Source organism: Ranitomeya variabilis, chromosome 2 (genome assembly GCF_051348905.1).
Source record: "Ranitomeya variabilis isolate aRanVar5 chromosome 2, aRanVar5.hap1, whole genome shotgun sequence".
In the NCBI taxonomy this organism is placed as follows: domain Eukaryota; kingdom Metazoa; phylum Chordata; class Amphibia; order Anura; family Dendrobatidae; genus Ranitomeya; species Ranitomeya variabilis.
In genome coordinates this window covers 181,289,104-181,309,955 of record NC_135233.1, presented here as the reverse complement: position 1 = coordinate 181,309,955, position 20,852 = coordinate 181,289,104, and the positions used below count along the sequence as shown (strand labels likewise).

Sequence of the window (20,852 nt, the reverse complement as noted above, 5' to 3'; positions counted from 1 at the left end):
TGACTGGCTCAGCCAGAACCCTGACCTAAACGCAATTGAGGATCTCTGGAGAGACCTAAAAATGGCTGTCCACCAACGTTCACCATCCAACCTGATGGAACTGGAGAGGATATGCAAGGAAGAATGGCAGAGAATCCCCAAATCCAGGTGTAAAAAACTTGTTGCATCATTCCCAAGAAGACTCATGGACGATACTAGCTCAAAAGGGTGCTTCTACTCAATACTGAGCAAGGGGTCTGAATACTTATGACATGTGATAGTTCAGTTTTTCTTTTTTAATAAATATGCAAAAATTTCTACATTTCTGTTTTTTTTCAGTGAAGATGGGGTGCAGAGTGTACATTAATGAGAACAAAAATAAACTTTTATGAATTTACAAAATGGCTGCAATGAAACAAAGAGTGAAACATTTAAAGGGGTCTGAATACTTTCCGTACCCACTGTATAGAAAAATTAAAATTCCATAAAACCTCACCAGAGAGGGGACATATCCCCCTCCCTCAAATTAAACATCTGAGATTAATTAGAACAAGGGAAGTGAGTAAGAGTTGACACTTCCAGCTCCATTGAATACTCCTGCAGTGGATGAATGATTAAAACAGAATATTTTCTGGAGAAAAACACAGCTGAAGATTTTTTTACACAGAAGCAGAGAAGTGCAAGGGCTTCTTTTATTCCAAGGAAAGAGCATCATTGGTTCAAAAAAATGTTCTGAGTGTGTGCTAGACTTTTTGTGTCCATTACCCAGATGTGAATATTGGTCTCTGTGTCAGTCCAATATTTATGAGAAGGGTCAAACTGAAGTGCCTAGAGCCCATAGGTGGGATTGATTCCAGAGGGCCCACCTACTGCTACTCTATGTAGACATTTTATTGGTTCATACTCCAGCCTCATGCACATGTACCTGAGACATAACACACAATACAGTGTGTAAAACAGCATGTGTGTGCTTCCTAATGAAGTTAGGAGTCAATACTCAAAACAGCACAGAGACAAGCCCCAAAACTTCTGGAAAAAGGTTACTTGGAGTGAAGAGACCAAAACTGAAGTTTTTGGCCTCAACCATAAATGTTACATTTGGAAAGAGGTCAACAAGTCCTATAATGAAAGGAGCACCATTCCTACGGAGGTGGAAGCACGGAGGTGGATCGCTGATGTTTTGGGGATGTGTGAGCTACAAAGACACAGGAAACTTGGTCAAAGTTGAAGGAAAGATGAATGCAGCACGTTATCAGCAAATACTGGAGGCAAATTTGCAATAATAAGACCGGAAGCTGTGCATGGTACGTACTTGGATGTTCCAACATAACAACAATCCAAAACACAAGGCCAAGTTTACCTGTCATTGGCTACAGCAGAACAAAGAGAAGATACTGGAATGGCCATCTTGGTCTCCTGACCTCAATATTATTGAGCCACTTCATGCTAGACAGCCCAGGAATTTACAGGAATTTAAGGCTTTTGCCAAGAAGAGTGGGCAGCTTTACCATCTAAAAAAATAAAGAACCTTATCCACAACTGCCACAAAAGACTTCAAGCTGTCATTTATGTTAGAGGGGGCAATACACGGTATTAGGAAATGGGGTATGTGAACTTTTGATCAGGGTCATATGGATGTTTTGGGTTGTCATTATGATTTAAAAAGAGAAAACACAGTAGTTTGACAATAAATGGCTTTCACCCAACCACTAACCATGAGTGGAGAAAAGAAAGAAAGCATAAATTGTACTGTAGCAGAGAGAGAGGTCTGGCAGCCACATGGGAGCTGCAGCCTCTGGAAAGAGAGATAACCTGAAGGGTTGTATGTGGTGGAGCGACAGAGGAAAGGAGCAGAAGAGTGATAAAGGACTCAGAGGGGAACTGCGATCGGACACCCTCAGAGCCAAAGCACAGCAGCCGGGTACCGGGAGCACAAGGCTTTTGTGGGACTCTAAGACACAGAGCAGAACCGGAGGGCCCAGAACTGTATGTAATTGGCCCACACCACAACTGAGACGCAGCAGCATCTGAAGAGCCCGGGGCATGATAGAGTCCCTGTAAAACATATAACAAAAACAATGACTCCAGCAGCAGTCCACTCCTTGTGAATCTCCCCAAAATTTTTGAATGGCCTTTTCTTAGCAATCCTTTCAAGGCTGTGGTTATCCTGGTTGCTTGTACACCTTTTCTACCACACTTTTCGCTTACGCTCAACTTTCCATTAATATGCTTGGATACAGCACTCTGTGACCAGCCAGCTTCTTTAGCAATGACCTTTTGTGGCTTACCCTCCTTGTGGAGTATATCAATGGCTGCCTACTGGACATGCATCAAGTCAGCAGTCTTCCCCATGATTGTGGAGCCTACTGAAACAGACTAAGGGACCTTTTAAAATGCTTAGGAAGCCTTTGAAGGAGTTTTTTGTTAATTATTTTAATTTACTGAGATAATGACATTTGGGATTTCATTGGCTGTAAGCCATAATCATCAATATTAACAGAAATAAACACTTGAAATAGATCACTCTTTCACTTTTTGTATTGAAGAACTGAAATAAATTAACTTTTTGATGATGATATAATTTTGTGATAATAAACGGTGTGTGTGTATGTATGTATATACATATACAGCTCTGGCAAAAATTAAGAAACTACTTCAAAATGTTCAGTTTGTCTGATTTTTCTCTTTATAGGTATATTTTTGAGTAAAATGTAAACTATAGAATAAAAGAACAAACTTTTGACATATCTCCGAATAATTTTTGTATTTTATTTCTGGCAAAGAAAAATGATCAAAATTTTTTAAAAAATAAAACACCCAGGGCTTTCAGACCTCAAATAATGCGAAGAGAGCAAGTTCATAATCATTTAGAAACAACAATACTAATGTTTTAACTCAGGAAGAGTTCAGAAATCAATATTTTGTGGAATAACCATGATTTTTAATCACAGCTTTCATGTGTCTTGGCATGCTTTCCACCAGTCTTTCACACTGCTTCTGGTGCAAAAATGTAACAGTTCTTCTTTGTTTGATGGCTTGTGACTATCTATCATCCTCTTGATTACATTCCAGAGGTTTTTAATGGGGTTCAGGTGTGGAGATTGGGCTGCCCATGACAGGGTTTTCATGTGGTGGTCTCTTAAATGTTGCCAGAGCTGTATATACATTGTTATATTATTATTGGTATTTTAAGAAACTCTACAGGGTAATCTATGAGAATCACACCCTCCTCTTCCACAATTGTGTCGATGGAGTGATATGTTGAGTGTTCACCTTGAACTTGACTAAGAATTTTCTCTTTCATGGCGTGATCGTCATCATTCAATGGCGTAAGAATTGCTTTATTGGCAATTGCTTCTACCGTTGCATCGGTAATCTCAATTGTCGCCAAAAATAGCTGTAATTAAATCACTCTCTTCAATAAAAGAATTCGGGATTTCAATTGTATCTTCTGGTATACCATATACATTTGACAACTCTCCATTGCCAAGTTTCAGTAACCGTGAGTGGTACTCCACTTCGTCCTGAGACGTTCTCATACTGGAACCGTGAAAACGGATTCCAGGATTGAGTATTTAATGGTGGACTGTACAATTTGGGCTCTTTTTCCACCTTCCACTATTGGTAGGGTTTGACGAAAGTCACCAACGTTTATGAAAACTTTTCCACCAAATGGTCTTTTTTTTCCTCATGTCTTGGAACAAATTATCCACAGCGTTCATATTAAAATGGTGAGTCATTGTTACTTTGTCCCAAATAAGGACAGATGACTCCCTAAACTCCTTTGCTTGAAGCGAGGTTGGCTTAATTTTTGACACTGTGGTCTCATTTGTTGTAATTCCAAGGCCAAACTTGGAATGGTAGATTGTTGTGAATCCGCTTTTTGGGCTCCCCTGGTGGTTGCTGGTGGTACTGGTGACTTGTGTGTGCTTTGCTGTCTCAGTTCACCTGCTCCCATCAGTGTTTGGGAGTTTCCTATTGCATGTTCCTGCTACTAGTCTGCTGATCAGCTAAGTGGACTTTGTCCTTTTGTTTTGTATCTTTTGTCCAGTTTGCAGTTTTTGTTATTCTCCGTAGCTGGAAGCTCTTGCGGGCTGAAATTGCCACTCCTGTGTCATGAGTTGACACAGGAGTCTTAAAGTAATTTCAGGATGGTTTTTTGAAAGGGTTTTCAGTTGACCGTGAAGTCCTCTTTTGTATCCTTCTGCTATCTAGTAAGTGGACCTCTCTTTGCTAAATCTACTTTCATACTGTGTATGTCTTTTCCTCTTAACTCACCGTTATTACATGTGGGGGGCTGCTATCATCTTTTGGGGTATTTCCCTAGAGGTAAGCCAGGTCTGTTCCTTCCTCTACCAGGCGTAGTTAGTCCTCCGGCTGGCGCGTGGCATTTAGGAAGTCGTAGGTATGCTCCCTGGCTACTATTAGTTGTGTGGTAGATTTAGCTCACGGTCAGCTCGAGATTCCATCACCCAGAGCTCGTCCGTTATTTTGTGTTCTGATGTTCCCCTGCCATTGGGAATCATGACAGTAGATGCTTCTGTTTTGTAGTAATGAAAATCCAACAGGTGGATCGTGGAAAAAAACGCAGCATGTTCATTAATTTTGTGGAATTTCAGCCGCGAATGGAGTCCGGTATTTACCAGGAAAATTCTGCAAATATTCTGCAACGTGGGCACATAGCCTTATAAATAATATTTCCCACATGTTTGCTTTACATCAGCACCATTTGTTAAATGTTGTTTTATTTTGTTAGCATTTTAGGAGGTTTACAAATGTAGCATTAATTTTTCATTTTTTCAAGGAAATTTGCAAAATAATTTTTTTAAGGGCCTATCCAGGTTTGAAGTGACCCTGGGGGTCCTATATATTGGAAAACACACAAAACTGATACGATTTTAAAAACAACACCTCCTGACATACTGAAAAACTGCGGACAGATAGTTTATTAACCCTTCAGGTGCTTTTCAGGAATTAATACAAAGTGGCATGATAGGAATGAAAAAGTTGATTTTTACAACCTAAATGTCGTAGACTTTATAACAGGTCAGTGTAGCCAGCAGACTCTAAGGCCTCTATTTGCTCATGAATTGCCATGACAAACATCAGGACCACACAGTCATGATCTCAGTGTGCCGATAAAGAGGGAGAAGCCACTCTCTTTGACAATCAATTTCACATGCTGCTGTGCAAATGGAATAGATAACAAATAGAAATTATTAGCAATTATCAAGACACGCTCAATAAAGGAGTGGTTCTGCAGGTGGGGACTACAGACCCCATCTCAGTACCAATGCTTTCTAGCTGATGTTTTGGTCACTTCTGAAGGTTGGTTGTGCTTTCACACTCATGGTAGCATGAGACGGACTCTACAACGTACACACAAGTGGCTCAGGTAGTGCAGCACATCCAGGATGGCACATCAATGCGAGTTGTGGCAAGAAGGTTTGCTGTGTCTGTCAGCGTAGTGTCCAGAGGCTGGAGGCGCTACCAGGAGACAGGCCAGTACACCAGGAGATGTGGAGGGGGCCATAGGAGGGCAACAACCCAGCAGCAGGACCGCTACCTCAGCCTTTGTGCAAGGAGAAACAGGAGGAGCACTGCCAGAACCCTGCAAAATACCTCCAGCAGGCCACAAATGTGCATGTGTCTGCACAAACGGCTAGAAATCGACTCCATTAGGATGGTCTGAGTGCCCGACGTCCACAGATGGGGTTGTGCTCACAGCCCAACACCGTGCAGGACGCTTGGCATTTGCCACAGAACACCAGGATTGGCAAATTCGCCACTGACGCCCTGTGCTCTTCACAGATGGAAGCAGGTTCAGACTGAGCACATGTGACAGAGTCTGGAGACGCCTTGGAGAGTGATCTGCTGCCTGCAACATCCTTCAGCATGACCGGTTTGGCAGTGGGTCAGTAATGGTGTGGGGTGGCATTCCTTTGGAGGGCTGCACAGCCCTCCATGGGTTCGCCAGAGGTAGCCTGACTGCCATTAGGTACTGAGATGAGATCCTCAGACCCCTTGTGAGACCATATGCTGGTGCAGTTGGCCATAGGTTCCTCCTAATGCAGGACAATGCCAGACCTCATGTGGCTGGAGTGTGTCAGCAGTTCCTGCAAGATAAAGGCATTGAAGCTATGGACTGGCCCGCCCATTCCCCAGACCTGAATCCAATTGAACACATCTGGGACATCATGTCTTGCACCATCCTCCAACGCCACGTTGCACCACACTGTCCTGGAGTTGGCGGATGCTTTAGTCCAGGTCTGGAAGGAGATCCCTCTGGAGACCATCCACCGCCTCATCAGGACCATGCCCAGGCATTGTAGGGAGATCATACAGGCATGTGGAGGCCACACACAATACTGAGCATCATTTCCTTGTCTTGAGGCATTTCCACTGAAGTTAGATCAGCCTGTAACTTCATTTTTCACTTTGATTTTGAGCATCATTCCAACTCCAGACCTCCATGGGATATTAGTTGTGATTTATGTTGATAATTTTTAGGTTTTATTGTTCTCAACACATTCCACTTTGTAATGAATAAAGATTTACAACTGGAATATTTCATTCAGTGATATCTAGGATGTGGGATTTTAGTGTTCCCTTTATTTTTTGAGCAGTGTATATACATGCGATTTTAAATGGCTATAGGGTGATCGTATGGGGAGACATGCACTTTGGGTCTTGGGCCCTTGATCTTTAAGGACCCTAGCAATGCCCCTGCCATACTGTGTGTTTACATGTCCTTGTTTCTGGAGTTGTATGTATGTTTGTAAGTAAGCTCAGTTATGGTACCATATTTAAGCAGTAACCTTAGTTCTGGTACTGTATCAATGTAGTAATCTAGATTCTGGTAAGATATGTATTGGTTCTGTTTCCGTATCTTGTAGTAGACATAGTAAGCTCAGTTCTGCTGCTATATTTCTGTAGTAAGCTCGGTTCTGCTTCCATAGCTCTGTAGTAAGCTCCGTTCTGTTCCCATATCTCTGTAGTAAGCTCAGTTCTGCTCCTATTTCTCTGTGGAAAGCTCAGTTCTGCTACCATATCTCTGTAGTAAGCTCCAGTCAGTTTTCTTGTCTACGTAGCAATCTTGGTTCCGGTCTCATGTCTATGTAGTCAGCTTGCTTCTGTTACAGTATCTATGTAGGCAGCAAGCTTGGTTCTGCTTCCATATATATGCAGCTAGCTCTGTTCTGTTCCCATATCTATGTACCAGCCTGTTTTTAAAGCCTGTTATCTCTGCTGCTTTAATGCAGCGGCCAGAGATAAGCAGGGCAAAAGCACCGCAACTGGAGGGCCACTGCCTTGTGATTGCCCCCCAGGCTGAAAAGTGCCAGCCAGCCCCTGAGCCTCCTTATGGCTTTATAGTGGGTAAATGGTACCATTTTGTGGTTTCCCACTCTTTTATGCCTTGTCTTTGTTATGTGATTTGTATGTGATTTTCTACTTAATAAAAATTATTTATTTTTTTGTTTTTATATTTTTGTTCTGGAGTACATTCGTTTTGTAGTAATGTGGCCGCCAATCCAGTGGAGGCTACTGAGAAAATAGACTTTTCTGCTTGTAGTGTCTTGTCCAAGCAGTTGTACAAAAATGTCTTCCCACGGCCTCCTGTACCGTCCAGTAAAAAACAGTTTGAGCTAGTGTCATCTGGCTGTGATGCAGCATTGACTGCTTGCATAATTGCATCGAAAGCTGATTTCTGAGCTTCATTAAGCATAGCTTTCAATTGCTCAGCCTCCTGCTTTATTATAGCATATTTCAGTTGGTCCAGTATTTCATCTGGAACATTTACTGGAGTTGGCAATCCGTAGTCAGCACAGGACTTTTTATTGCTTAAGAGCACTTCATTAATATCACGAAGAGCCAGTTGCTCAGCAATTTCTGGAGTATACCGCCTGGTGTAATCCTCCATAAATTCAGTTTTATATTTTTGCCATAATGCCAATGGTTTAGCTGGTTCCCCATATACACAAATTATACAAATAATTTGCAAAGTTGGTAGGGCATTTGGAAAGCGATTACATCCATTATACCGTCTTCCCATTGGGAATCTTCTTCCAAAAGATGAAGATCAATGCACTCATTTTTATACGTGTCATATACTGTATGACTCCATTGACAGTCCTTAAGTCAGCATAAGACTTTGCTCCTCTTACGTGAAGTAAAAGGAGTCTTAGGTAATAGAGCTCACCATCTGTTAAAGAGACTGTATACATTCGGGCAATTGTTTTCCCAAATTGAGCCCGTCGTTTTTTCCATCCTTCTAGTACAGCTTTTCTATCCCAGACATAGTGTTCAGGGATTTCACTGTACAAATACTGACAGGCAGAAGCGTCAACTCTGTTTAGCTCAAAATAAACCTGCAAAGTAGAGGCTTTTGAGTTCGAAATAACCACATCCACCTTACCATCTTCGAAAAACACTTGCTGCATGTTTTCAAGGTGAACAGCAAGCCTTTTAATGGTATGTGAAGCTTCATTCATTTTATTTTTTCTGATTCTCCACATGCCCTCAGGGGCGCTTAGGTACCGACAATCTAGGTACATGGCTGGTTCATTCCAGTTTAATGTATCAAACTTGATATTGGCACAGTAATGTCCTTTGTATACATATTTGAAAAGATATTTAACACTTTTTATTGAAGCACATATCTCAAAATTAATATGGCAATTGTACTTGAGTAATAAATAGGGGTTGTATGGAACTACCCATCTATTGTCGGTTTCTCGTGTTCCTCTTCTGGTTTTCCCAGTATTTTAAATACTCGTGCAACCAAATCTGGCCTGAACTCTGGCCTTTGTCATGGTTATAAGTTTTCAGTAATTTCTTTCCACTTTGGGTTACAGGTCATCGCAACAAAAAGAACTGGACAATTGTTATGGCGTCTTGGTAATTTTGCTGCATAGCTCTTGGGCTTCCAATGAAAGTGGACGGTAAAATTACTGGTGTCCCAGCTTTTAGCCCTTGGTGTAACGCAGCATCATGGATGTGATCCATAACGTCGGCAGAACTGTCGGCGCGTAATGCCTTTTGATTTTGTTTTATATATTCGATCCTGTCGGATTCAATTTTGACGTAACTGTCAATGATAAATTGTTGCGTCAACTTCCCAGCATTTAAAAAGGGATTGAACGCATTACGAATGGCCATCCTGTATGCATAGTACTGCAACAGGGTGATTTTTTTCTTGTTGATCTTGATCCACTGGTATGGATGGTAGATGAATGTCACCAATTCCTTGGCGTTGCATGCTTAGGGCAACTGGAGTTGTCAAATTTAGGCCACGTGCACATGTTGCGGAAAGTGGTGCGGATTTTTCCGTACTGATTTTGGTAAATCCGCAGGTAAACCACACTGCGGATTACCTGTGGAATTACAGCGGATTTACCTTGATTTTTTGTGGATTTTGTGCGGCTTCCACCTGCGGTTTTACACCTGCGGATTCCTATTATGGAGCAGTTGTAAACTGCTGCGGAATCTGCACAAAGAATTGACATGCTGCGGAATCAACAACGCTATGTTTCCGCGCGTTTTTTGCTGCAGCATGAGCACTGCAGATTTTGTTTTCCATAGGTTTACATTGTACTGTAAACACATGGAAAACTGCTGCGAATCCGCAACAGCCAATCAGCTGCGGATCCGCAGCAAAATCCGCAACATGTGCACATACACTTATTGTCCATCCACTGTCCCCTTATGGGAATAGAAATGGATATGTCATTGCATCACACTTTCTGTGAAGAAAGCTGATTTGAACAGTTTGGTTTTTACTTTTGAGGTGCACTCTGATGTCCCTATTAAATGGAGGTTCACCCATTGCGTTTTGATAAATTATATAGTTTCCTCCCACATTCCAAAGACATACTGATAGGGAATTTAGATTGTGAGCCCCATCGGGGACAGCAATGATAATGTGTACAAACTATAAAGCGCTGCGTAATATGTTAGCGCTATATAAAAATAAAGATTATTATTATTATTTATTATTATAGCTACTTCATTGCACCTTGGTGCATTGTAGCGCCTCTGGTCATCATTGTAGTCATTTATAATTGACATTGTTACATTGTTATTTCGAGTGGATTGTGATTTTCTAATTTAGCAATCCTCTCTTCCTCTATTTCAAATTCCCTCATCATTGTGAAGGCTCTTGCAAGTGGGTTAATTGCTTTCATTTTCTCTCCAAGAGATGATAGCAGTGCTGAGAGGCACTTTTTATTTGCTTGACTTCTTGTACTTAATGCTTCTTCACTGTCCAAGATATAAATCTGGGCAAACTTGGGAGTACTAACCACAGCGGGATGCAATGGGGCAGTTCTGTGGTAAATTTGTCCATGAATTCGAAAACCGTATGGACCATGCCCAGGAGGTGGCGCTACTTGTGCTCCCATTGATGCAAAAACAAGCAAGCCATTGTATTGCCTTATATTAGCCATAAAGTTATTGGAGTGCTGATGCTCTCCTTTCATCAACTTGACTAATTGATCATCCATACGAATGGGACGTAATTGGATTCGCCCTCTCTTGCAGCTGGAAGGGAATGTTTTGTGCTGCACCATTTTGTCTTTGAAATTTTTAGATTGGCAGAACTGACATTGAAATGTCAGTTCACCAGCATAGTGCTCTTCAATACGTGTCTCATCAATTTGATTGAGAAGTCCTCAAGTCGAGTGGCTCTTGCATTTTGGACACGTATTCTATCTTCTTCTCTTTTTTGTGAAATATGTGTATCACTTTGTGCATTGCGTGTTGTTCTTTGTCGTGCAGCATTAGATGCTCTACGTGATTCAGTTGCTTCATTCATTTCTTTTGCTCTGGCCACCCTCTGTCGGGCTGCATCAGCAGTTCTTTGACAATTTCATTCGTCTTCTGTTTCATTAAGACGCAGGTTACACATCTGTATGCGATTCACTTCTCTACATGCAGCAGCACGCTCAATTTGATCCATCTTTGCAATGTTGCCTCACACTGTTGCCTCACAATGTTGCCTCACAGTGTTGCCTCACAGGATAACGTTCAAAAAAGGCTTATGCCTTAACTCACCACCAGGGAGAGCTCCTCTCTTAAGGTATCCATGGTTACACCCACACAGTTAGCTGCTAGTGGTAGTAACTATGGATATCTAAGTTACTGTTCAGCTGTGGATGACTCATTGTGCACAGACACACGGACACATCCAAATTAGGTAAATTGATAAACATGAAATTAGTGATGCTTTCTGATAATCAATGTAGGGTCAGATGTTTTCTACTGTAATATAAATTTAATGGTTCTTAAAGTGAATCTATCAGCAGGATTTCACCTCTCAGTTACTTACAGTATATGCACATGTAGCTCTTGCAAATGACGTGCTGTGGATGCCTAGAAGCACTTTTCAAACTTCTGTCACTCCAGCTCTATTCCCTGCCCGGTACGACCACCTTCTGCTTGACTGACCTCTCCTTTACTTGAAGTCACACAGCAAAGATGCTGTCAATCAAGCAGAGAAATGCAGTGCTGGGCGGAAAATAGAGCCAGAGCGTCACAGCCTTGAGAAGTGCTTCCAGCATCCAAAGCATTTCAGCTTCATTTGCATATTGATTCAAACACAGATTTCTCTTATCACAGGGGTATGGACTATCCAGCCAAAGGAATGGCTGAAATTGTCTATACAGGACAGGAGCTATACAGGCATATAAATAGTTTGAGGGGTGAAATCCTGCTGACAGATTTTAAATGCAGACTTTTTAAATGCAGGTGCAATTTGAGTAAATGTAATATTACTTTTTAAAATCAAATGTATTTTATTTTATTTACACGTTAATATACAAGTATTTTATTAATGAATACAATATGTTAATTATTTATCTTTTAAGATCTTTGTTCATTTGAAGGAAGGGAGTGGTACAGATGGCCTTGACACTCTAAAAAACAAGACGCAACTGCACAGCAATGTAGCTAAGAGCTTGTGTCAGAATTCATATGGAAAAAATTACATAATATTTACTGGCCCAAGTATCACAAGCTTGAATTTATTTGAAGAATTTGCAAAACAAGGTATGTCATACTCTTGCTGTATGCTTCATGACACAAATGTTTAACAATATGTCTATCTATTTTCAGGCAATCACTGCATTTATAATACAAAAAGAAGCATGTATCAAATTTTAGTTTCTTTATGCCATAGGTCATCTACATGGACCTGTATGGTGTTCACTGGCAGTTACAGTACTTTACGTCCAATCATAAAATGGCCGCATCATAGTGACAAAAAAGTAGACCACCACAATTCTGATCAAAATGAAATGCCCATAGAGAAGGTCAGAATTGTGCTGGTGAGTTTGGAGCGCCCCCACACCGCCGCAGGGCCGAGGGGTACCCGGAGCCGGGCCTCTAGGTCTCAGTCCTGGGGTTGTCACGGTGGCTAGACCCGGTCCGTGGCCCTGTCTGTCAGTGGGGGACGTCCGGTGCAATAAGTGGTGTGGTAACGGTGTAGCGGTGCAGTTGTGGGGTGCAGGTCGCGGTAAATAACGAGGACACCAGGTTGCAGTCTCTTTACCTCTTTACTGAAGCTCTCTGGGTCCTCAGTCCAGAATACGGCTCACCAGGCTGCGCAAGTCCGGCCGGTCCAATGGCACTTCCAGAGCTCTCCTTGCAGGTGGAAATCGGTGCCTTCCTTCTAGCGCTATGTGTTGCAGTCCTTCCCTGCTGTGCTTACGGAAAGTACCCCACAACTGTTGTGTCTGTTTCTCGTGTTCCCTCACAACAACTTAATTCGCAATGATCTTCCTCGTCCCTCCAGATACTATGGTAGGAACGCACCCGTATGACGGGGAGGCTCGGAGATCTTCCGGGACTCTATCTGCGCCCCTCTCCTGTTGGTACCCCCCTTTGCCTTCCTGGGTGATGCGTGAGACAGTCCGCCTAAAGCTAACTGCCCTGCCGTAGGTCTGAGGTATGGCTTGAAACTCTTTACCTCCTCGGCGTTCCAGCCACCGGTAGTGCGCCTCAGTAAGGTGCTGCCTCTTTCAGCACAACCCTCACTGGTATCTCCTTTCGCTTGACTTCGTTTCTCACTCAGCACAATCTATCTCGCTTCTAGTCCTTTCTTGAGTCCCGCCGCTTCCAGGAGCCTGCGCGGACCCGTTACGTTCTTTCAATGCCAAGCCTCTGCCAGGATCCCACCCCTGGCAGAGACCCTACAGTCTCTCCCTTCACAACACCCCCTGCCACAGGGTGTTGCTCCGTTCAATCCCGTCAGCGTTCTCTCTAACTTCCTGCCCGACCCCCGGTTTACCCACTATGGTGGGGAGTGGCCTAATGAATAGCACCCTTAGCTCCCCCCGGAGGCCCAGCTGTGAAATGTATTGGTGACTGTGATACCTGCTCAGAGAACTCCTTCAGTGCCATCGAACGCACCATGGCCCCCCTTAGTGGCTGAGCCATGATACTGCAACGACCAGGACTCTGGGGCGCTGCACTCCCCCCTGGTTAAACACAGTACTCCGGGACTGGGAAGAAAAACAACAATACAGGTTAGCAAAAAGACATACAATTTTGTTGAGTGCAAATAACAGTAAGTATACTTAAGTAGGCTTCCCTTTATGGGAGGTGAGGACACTTTTAACGTTACAAACATAATCAACATTATAAATTACAGGGCATAAATAACTTCTGTTACCCAACCGGGTATTCTACTTAGTGCAATTTTTGGAACAATAACTTAACATTGCCTTTAAGAAACTCACACTCTTAGTCTATCAAAGGCCTTCCTATAATCACATTATAAGGCATTTCAACTTTACATTCTCCTTCTTGTGAACCTGCAGGACCGCCTGTCCCTACGGCACCAGACCTACTGCCTCTCCTTTCTTTTACAGGACCGCCCTGTTCAGCCAGGGCCTACTGCCTTTCGCTACTATACACAGTATAGACATAACATTCCTTTCAGTTGAAGAACTCTGAGCCAGCTCTACTCGGCTCCTTTAAGGACTCACTCTCTAACCCCTACGGGTTCACTCTCTGTCCTTAGTAACAAAGTAACTTTTCAATGGGGACGCGGGGTTTACCTTCTATCCTCACCTTCATTATTACTTCTTTTACTTTCAACTATGCAGACTTCTACATCTACCCCTACGGGCTCTCTGCATCTTTCCTTTCTACAAAACATTATTCAGATTTCACATTTCAACAACTTCAACACATATAACTCGGCATGTAAAACAGTTACATTTTCTTTTCAAGGCATCATTATCACATTACTGTTCGGTAACAGTATCACTTTCAAGTTTACTTCGTCACATCCCCTTTAAGAGGGGACCAAGTCTTTCTGAGGTAGCTCGTCTTCTCAGCCTACCAGTCTTATGCAAAGTTCCAGCCCGGGATCTTCACAAAGTGTCTTTAACTAGGACTAGTAGGAAAGGTTTCTTCGCAAAGTGTCTTTAACTAAAACCAGTAAAGAAGGGATCTTCGCAAAGTGTCTTTTGGCTAAAACCAGTAGGGAGCACCTTTAAGAAAGTGCAAACTTTTTACAAGGGAAAGTTTGAATCATGCGCAGTTCATGATTTCTGCAGTTCTCTTTTAAAACTGTATAACCTTCAGGAAAACAAACAAAAGGGATCCCGGGTCAACAAAGGGATCCATTAACCCTGGACGGGTTTAGCAGCAACTTAAAAGAACAAACAGTAACTATTTACATTTTCACAAAGCAGTGAAATCTTACTCTTCTTTCAGAAGCTTCCATGAGGCGCCACCTGGCGGGCGGACCCCTGCAATTCAGGTGTCAGGTCCACTCCCGCTGCCAGATACACCCCATGGGTTCGGGTCTGTTGCACGACCAGGTCGTGCGCGGCGATCAAGGTCTGTGTCCCCACTTCTCTCTGTGCTGGTACATCAGGAACATCGGTCACTCGAAGGGGCACCTCCTTAGGCACGACGGTGGTGGCGGCGATCGGGTGGCAGATCGCAAGTTCTGTGATCAGGCAGGTGGGGCCGACCAGGGTGGTTACAGATCGGTCACACGGCGGCACTTTGGCTACAGGGGCTGGTTTCTCTTTCTTGTAGACGTTCAGAGCGAACCACCCTTTTTCCCCAAGATGCCGGGTGTAGGTAACACTGTCTCCCGGATAGAGGTCTCGATCGGGGTGACCCTCTCTAAGGTGTGACTCGACATCCCGTCGGTTAACAAAGACCTCCGCGTATAGCCCCGGTTCTTTAATGAAGCCCCAGCCTCCTTGGAGTTTAAAGACGGTGACGATGCCCTGCCTGCGCGGGGCCTGGTGAGTGGTGGGGTCCTTACGGGCCCGGTCCTTGACCGCCAAATCTTTTTGATGGTAGGCCTCCCGTTTAGCCTGATGTGCTTTCTCTTCCTCTCGCCACCGCTGTTCTAGCTGGATCTGGTATTCTTCCCAGCTTAGGGCCTGTACCATTTCTCCCTTCTGGGTCTCCACCCCGGGGAACCCCATGAGATTGGATCCAGGGTTCACCCAGCGGCACACCGTGCGCTCCGCGCTGACCTCGCACGGTAAGGGAGTAGGGGTGATAGGGGCTCGCATACGGTGTTCCATGCCCGTGGCTTCCTCCCATGGTAACAGGCGCTGAAGTCTATGGGTCCCCGGGAGAGGTGGTGCTGCTACGGGACCCACTAACACACCCTCTGCTGGTGGGGCAGGATCGGCGGACTCACCCACTGGTACGATTCCACTTTCCGCAACAGGTCCCGCTGGTTCTTCCGATGTCCGGGAATCCGCTGCCGGTACCACCTGATGCGGGGCCTGGACTCTCACATGCAGTTGGAGGAGCTGGTTATATAAATCCTCCATCTCGGCTCTCAGGAATTTGGTGTTATCCACGGAGGACAGGCTGCTGGGCTCATCCGGGTAGTCAGGGGAGACTTCCACTTCAACCCCGCTGTCGGGTTCGGAGCTGCTGGCCATAGCGTCCTCCACGTGGGTCGCTTCCTGGTCTTTTTCCCGCTCTCTCCTGCGTGAGCAGTTTCGTTTTCTCTGCCTCCGCCCCCCATTAAGGATTAGGAGGCGGATCTCTGCTGCTGACGGACACGTCCTCACTGCACAGAAATATCTAGACTGGGCGGCCATTATTCTTCGCGCTCTCCAGCTCGTCTACGCCCACTCCACGCCCCTCTTCTCTTCCTGCGCTCTCCTCAGCGCTGCAATGGCGGCGGATTTTGGCGGCAACTGGCGCAGCACAGTCTTGCAATAAAGTACAGTCTAAGCACAACAGATCACAGTCTCTAGGCACACATGACCTGATTCTTCAGGCTTAAGTAGATCCTGTTCGTGACGCCAAGTTTGGAGTGCCCCCACACCGCCGCAGGGCCGAGGGGTACCCGGAGCCGGGCCTCTAGGTCTCAGTCCTGGGGTTGTCACGGTGGCTAGACCCGGTCCGTGGCCCTGTCTGTCAGTGGGGGACGTCCGGTGCAATAAGTGGTGTGGTAACGGTGTAGCGGTGCAGTTGTGGGGTGCAGGTCGCGGTAAATAACGAGGACACCAGGTTGCAGTCTCTTTACCTCTTTACTGAAGCTCTCTGGGTCCTCAGTCCAGAATACGGCTCACCAGGCTGCGCAAGTCCGGCCGGTCCAATGGCACTTCCAGAGCTCTCCTTGCAGGTGGAAATCGGTGCCTTCCTTCTAGCGCTATGTGTTGCAGTCCTTCCCTGCTGTGCTTACGGAAAGTACCCCACAACTGTTGTGTCTGTTTCTCGTGTTCCCTCACAACAACTTAATTCGCAATGATCTTCCTCGTCCCTCCAGATACTATGGTAGGAACGCACCCGTATGACGGGGAGGCTCGGAGATCTTCCGGGACTCTATCTGCGCCCCTCTCCTGTTGGTACCCCCCTTTGCCTTCCTGGGTGATGCGTGAGACAGTCCGCCTAAAGCTAACTGCCCTGCCGTAGGTCTGAGGTATGGCTTGAAACTCTTTACCTCCTCGGCGTTCCGGCCACCGGTAGTGCGCCTCAGTAAGGTGCTGCCTCTTTCAGCACAACCCTCACTGGTATCTCCTTTCGCTTGACTTCGTTTCTCACTCAGCACAATCTATCTCGCTTCTAGTCCTTTCTTGAGTCCCGCCGCTTCCAGGAGCCTGCGCGGACCCGTTACGTTCTTTCAATGCCAAGCCTCTGCCAGGATCCCACCCCTGGCAGAGACCCTACAGTCTCTCCCTTCACAACACCCCCTGCCACAGGGTGTTGCTCCGTTCAATCCCGTCAGCATTCTCTCTAACTTCCTGCCCGACCCCCGGTTTACCCACTATGGTGGGGAGTGGCCTAATGAATAGCACCCTTAGCTCCCCCCGGAGGCCCAGCTGTGAAATGTATTGGTGACTGTGATACCTGCTCAGAGAACTCCTTCAGTGCCATCGAACGCACCATGGCCCCCCTTAGTGGCTGAGCCATGATACTGCAACGACCAGGACTCTGGGGCGCTGCACGTTCACATGAGCAGGGGCGTAACTACCGCGGTCGCAGGGGTCGCAATTGCGACGGGGCCCGCAGTGCTTAGGGGCCCGCCCAGTCCAGCAGACTGGGCGGGCCCCTAAGAACTCTGAGCTACAAAATGGGCCGCCGGCCCTTTAAATAAATCTTCTTTACAGGCCCTGGTGCGCGTGCACTCTCTCAGTGCATGCGCGATCACGGGTAGGACTGCACTTGTCTCGCAGCAGAGCCCCTCCACCGCAGAGAGCCGCACACCACAACTATGGCTGCAGCTGCTCTGTGGGCACAGGACCTGTGATGAGGTCACAGGAGGGGAGAAGTCGGAGTCACATGATCAAGGGCTTCCGTGTAGTGCAGGACAGTAGTGCAGTGCTGGTTGTCATCGTGCTGGAGGGTAAGCTTTTGTGTGAGGTCAGGAGGGGTTTGTGTGGATGCAGCAGAGCAGTGTGTGTATGAGGTGTACAGAGCAGAGCCGTGTGTGTATGAGGTGTACGGAGCGGAGCCGTGTGTGTATGAGGTGTACAGAGCGGAGCCGTGTGTGTATGAGGTGTACGGAGTGGAGCCGTGTGTGTATGAGGTGTACGGAGTGGAGCCGTGTGTGTATGAGGTGTACAGAGCGGAGCCGTGTGTGTACGAGGTGTACGGAGCGGAGCCGTGTGTGTATGAGGTGTACAAGGCGGAGCTGGGTGTGTATGAGGTGTACGGAGCAGAGCCGGGTGTGTACAAGGTGTACGGAGCGGAGCTTGATGTGTGCGAGGTGTACGGAGCGAAGCTGGGTGTGTATGAGGTGTACGGAGCGGAGCTGGGTGTGTATGCGGTGTATGGAGCGGAGCTGTGTGTGTATGAGGTGTATGGAGCGGAGACGTGTGTGTATGAGGTGTATGGTGCGGAGCTGGGTGTGTACGAGGTGTACGGAGCGGAGCCGAGTGTGTACGAGGTGTACGGAGCAGAGCCGAGTGTGTACGAGGTGTACGGAGCGGAGCCGTGTGTGTACGAGGTGTACGGAGCGGAACCGTGTGTGTACGAGGTGTACGGAGCGGAACCGTGTGTGTATGAGGTATATGGAGCGGAGCCGGGTGTGTATGAGGTGTACGGAGCGGAGCCGGGTGTGTACGAGGTGTACGGAGCGGAGCCGGGTGTGTGCGAGGTGTACGGAGCGGAGCCGGGTGTGTACGAGGTGTACGGAGCGGAGCCGGGTGTGTACGAGGTACACGGAGCGGAGCCGGGTGTGCACGAGGTGTACTGAGCGGAGCTAGGTGTGTATGAGGTGTACGGAGCGGAGCCGTGTGTGTATGAGGTATATGGAGCGGAGCCGGGTGTGTACAATGTGTTCGGTCTGGAGCCACGTGTGCAAGGTGTACGGAGCGTAGCCGTGTGTGTACGAGGTGTACGGAGCAGAGCCATGTGTGTACGAGGTATACGGAGCGGAGCCGTGTGTGCAAGGTGTACGGAGCGGAGCCGGGTGTGTACAAGGTGTACGGAGCGGAGCTGGGTGTGTACGAGGTGTATGGAGCGGAGCTGTGTGTGTATGAGGTGTATGGAGCGGAGCCGTGTGTGTATGAGGTGTATGGTGCGGAGCTGGGTGTGTACGAGGTGTACGGAGCGGAGCTGGGTGTGTACGAGGTGTACGGAGCGGAGCTGGGTGTGTATGAGGTGTACGGAGCGGAGCTGGGTGTGTATGCGGTGTATGGAGCGGAGCTGGGTGTGTATGAGGTGTATGGAGCGGAGCCGTGTGTGTATGAGGTGTATGGAGCGGAGCCGTGTGTGTATGAGGTGTATGGTGCGGAGCTGGGTGTGTACGAGGTGTACGGAGCGGAGCCGAGTGTGTACGAGGTGTGCGGAGCGGAGCCGTGTGTGTACGAGGTGTACGGAGCGGAGCCGTGTGTGTACGAGGTGTACGGAGCGGAACCGTGTGTGTATGCGGTATATGGAGCGGAGCCGAGTGTGTATGAGGTGTACGGAGCGGAGCCGGGTGTGTACGAGGTGTACGGAGCGGAGCCGGGTGTGTACGAGGTGCACGGAGCGGAGCCGGGTGTGCACGAGGTGTACTGAGCGGAGCTAGGTGTGTATGAGGTGTACGGAGCGGAGCCGTGTGTTTATGAGGTATATGGAGCGGAGCCGGGTGTGTACAATGTGTTCGGTCCGGAGCCATGTGTGCAAGGTGTACGGAGCGTAGCCGTGTGTGTACGAGGTGTACGGAGCAGAGCCATGTGTGTACGAGGTATACGGAGCGGAGCCGGGTGTGTACAAGGTGTACGGAGGGGAGCCGCATGTGCAATGTGTACGGAGCTCAGCCGCGTGTGTAGGAGTAACTATGTGTGGCCATTATACTGTAGGCAATATCATGTGTGGCCATTGTATAGTATAGAGCACTATGTGTGGCTATTGTACAGTATGGACAGGGGCGTAACTACCGCGGTTGCAGCGGTCGCCATTACGACCGGGCCCGGCAGGTCCGGGGCCGGCAGGTCAGAGCAGGGCCGGACTGGCCATCGGCACTTCTGGCAAATGCCAGAAGAGCCGGTGCCAGTCATGGGCCGCTCAATCCACCTCCCCCCGCCGCCGCCGACTCACCCCCCCCTGCCGTCGCATTCAACTATACCGGCGTCTATGACGCCGGTACAGTTGAATGCAATGACGGAGGAGAGAGCGTCTACAGACGCTCCCTCTCCCATCATTCCACGCTCTGCCTCTGACACTGCGGGTGCGCGATGACGTCATATCATCGCGCACCTGCTGTGTCCCGGGCAGACTGCAGCCGAGCCTGAGACCGGAGCAGGAAGCAACGCTGGCAAGTGGAAAGGTAAGGAGAGTGTTTTTTTTTTTTTTTACTGGACAGTGGGGGCATTCTCGGGGGGGGGGGGGGCGAGAGATGCGGGCTGTGCTGTATATACCACTGTGCGGCCTGTGCTGGATATACCACTGTGCGGGCTGTGCTGGATATACCACTGTGCGGGCTGTGCTGGATATACCACTGTGCGGGCTGTGCTGGATATACCACTGTGTGGGCTGTGCTGGATATACCACTGTGCGGGCTGTGCTGGATATACCACTGTGCGGGCTGTGCTGGATATACCACTGTGCGGGCTGTGCTGGATATACCACTGTGCGGGCTGTGCTGTATAGACCACTGTGCGGGCTGTGCTGGATAGACCACTGTGCGGGCTGTGCTGGATAGACCACTGTGTGGGCTGTGCTGGATAGACCACTGTGCGGGCTGTGCTGGATAGACCACTGTGCGGGCTGTGCTGGATAGACCACTGTGCGGGCTGTGCTGGATAGACCACTGTGCGGGCTGTGCTGTATAGACCACTGTGCGGGCTGTGCTGGATAGACCACTGTGCGGGCTGTGCTGGATAGACCACTGTGTGGGCTGTGCTGGATAGACCACTGTGCGGGCTGTGCTGGATAGACCACTGTGCGGGCTGTGC

General features: G+C 47.3%; 1 protein-coding gene across 1 annotated transcript in view; it reads left to right on the top strand.

Moving 5' to 3' along the window:
* Window positions 1-20,852, top strand: part of PGBD5 (piggyBac transposable element derived 5) — a 257,759-nt gene that overhangs the window by 112,357 nt on the left and 124,550 nt on the right. The window contains exon 4 of the mRNA XM_077283257.1: window positions 11,844-12,024. Coding sequence (XP_077139372.1) covers window positions 11,844-12,024 — 181 coding nt within the window. The remainder of the gene's footprint in view (window positions 1-11,843; window positions 12,025-20,852) is intronic.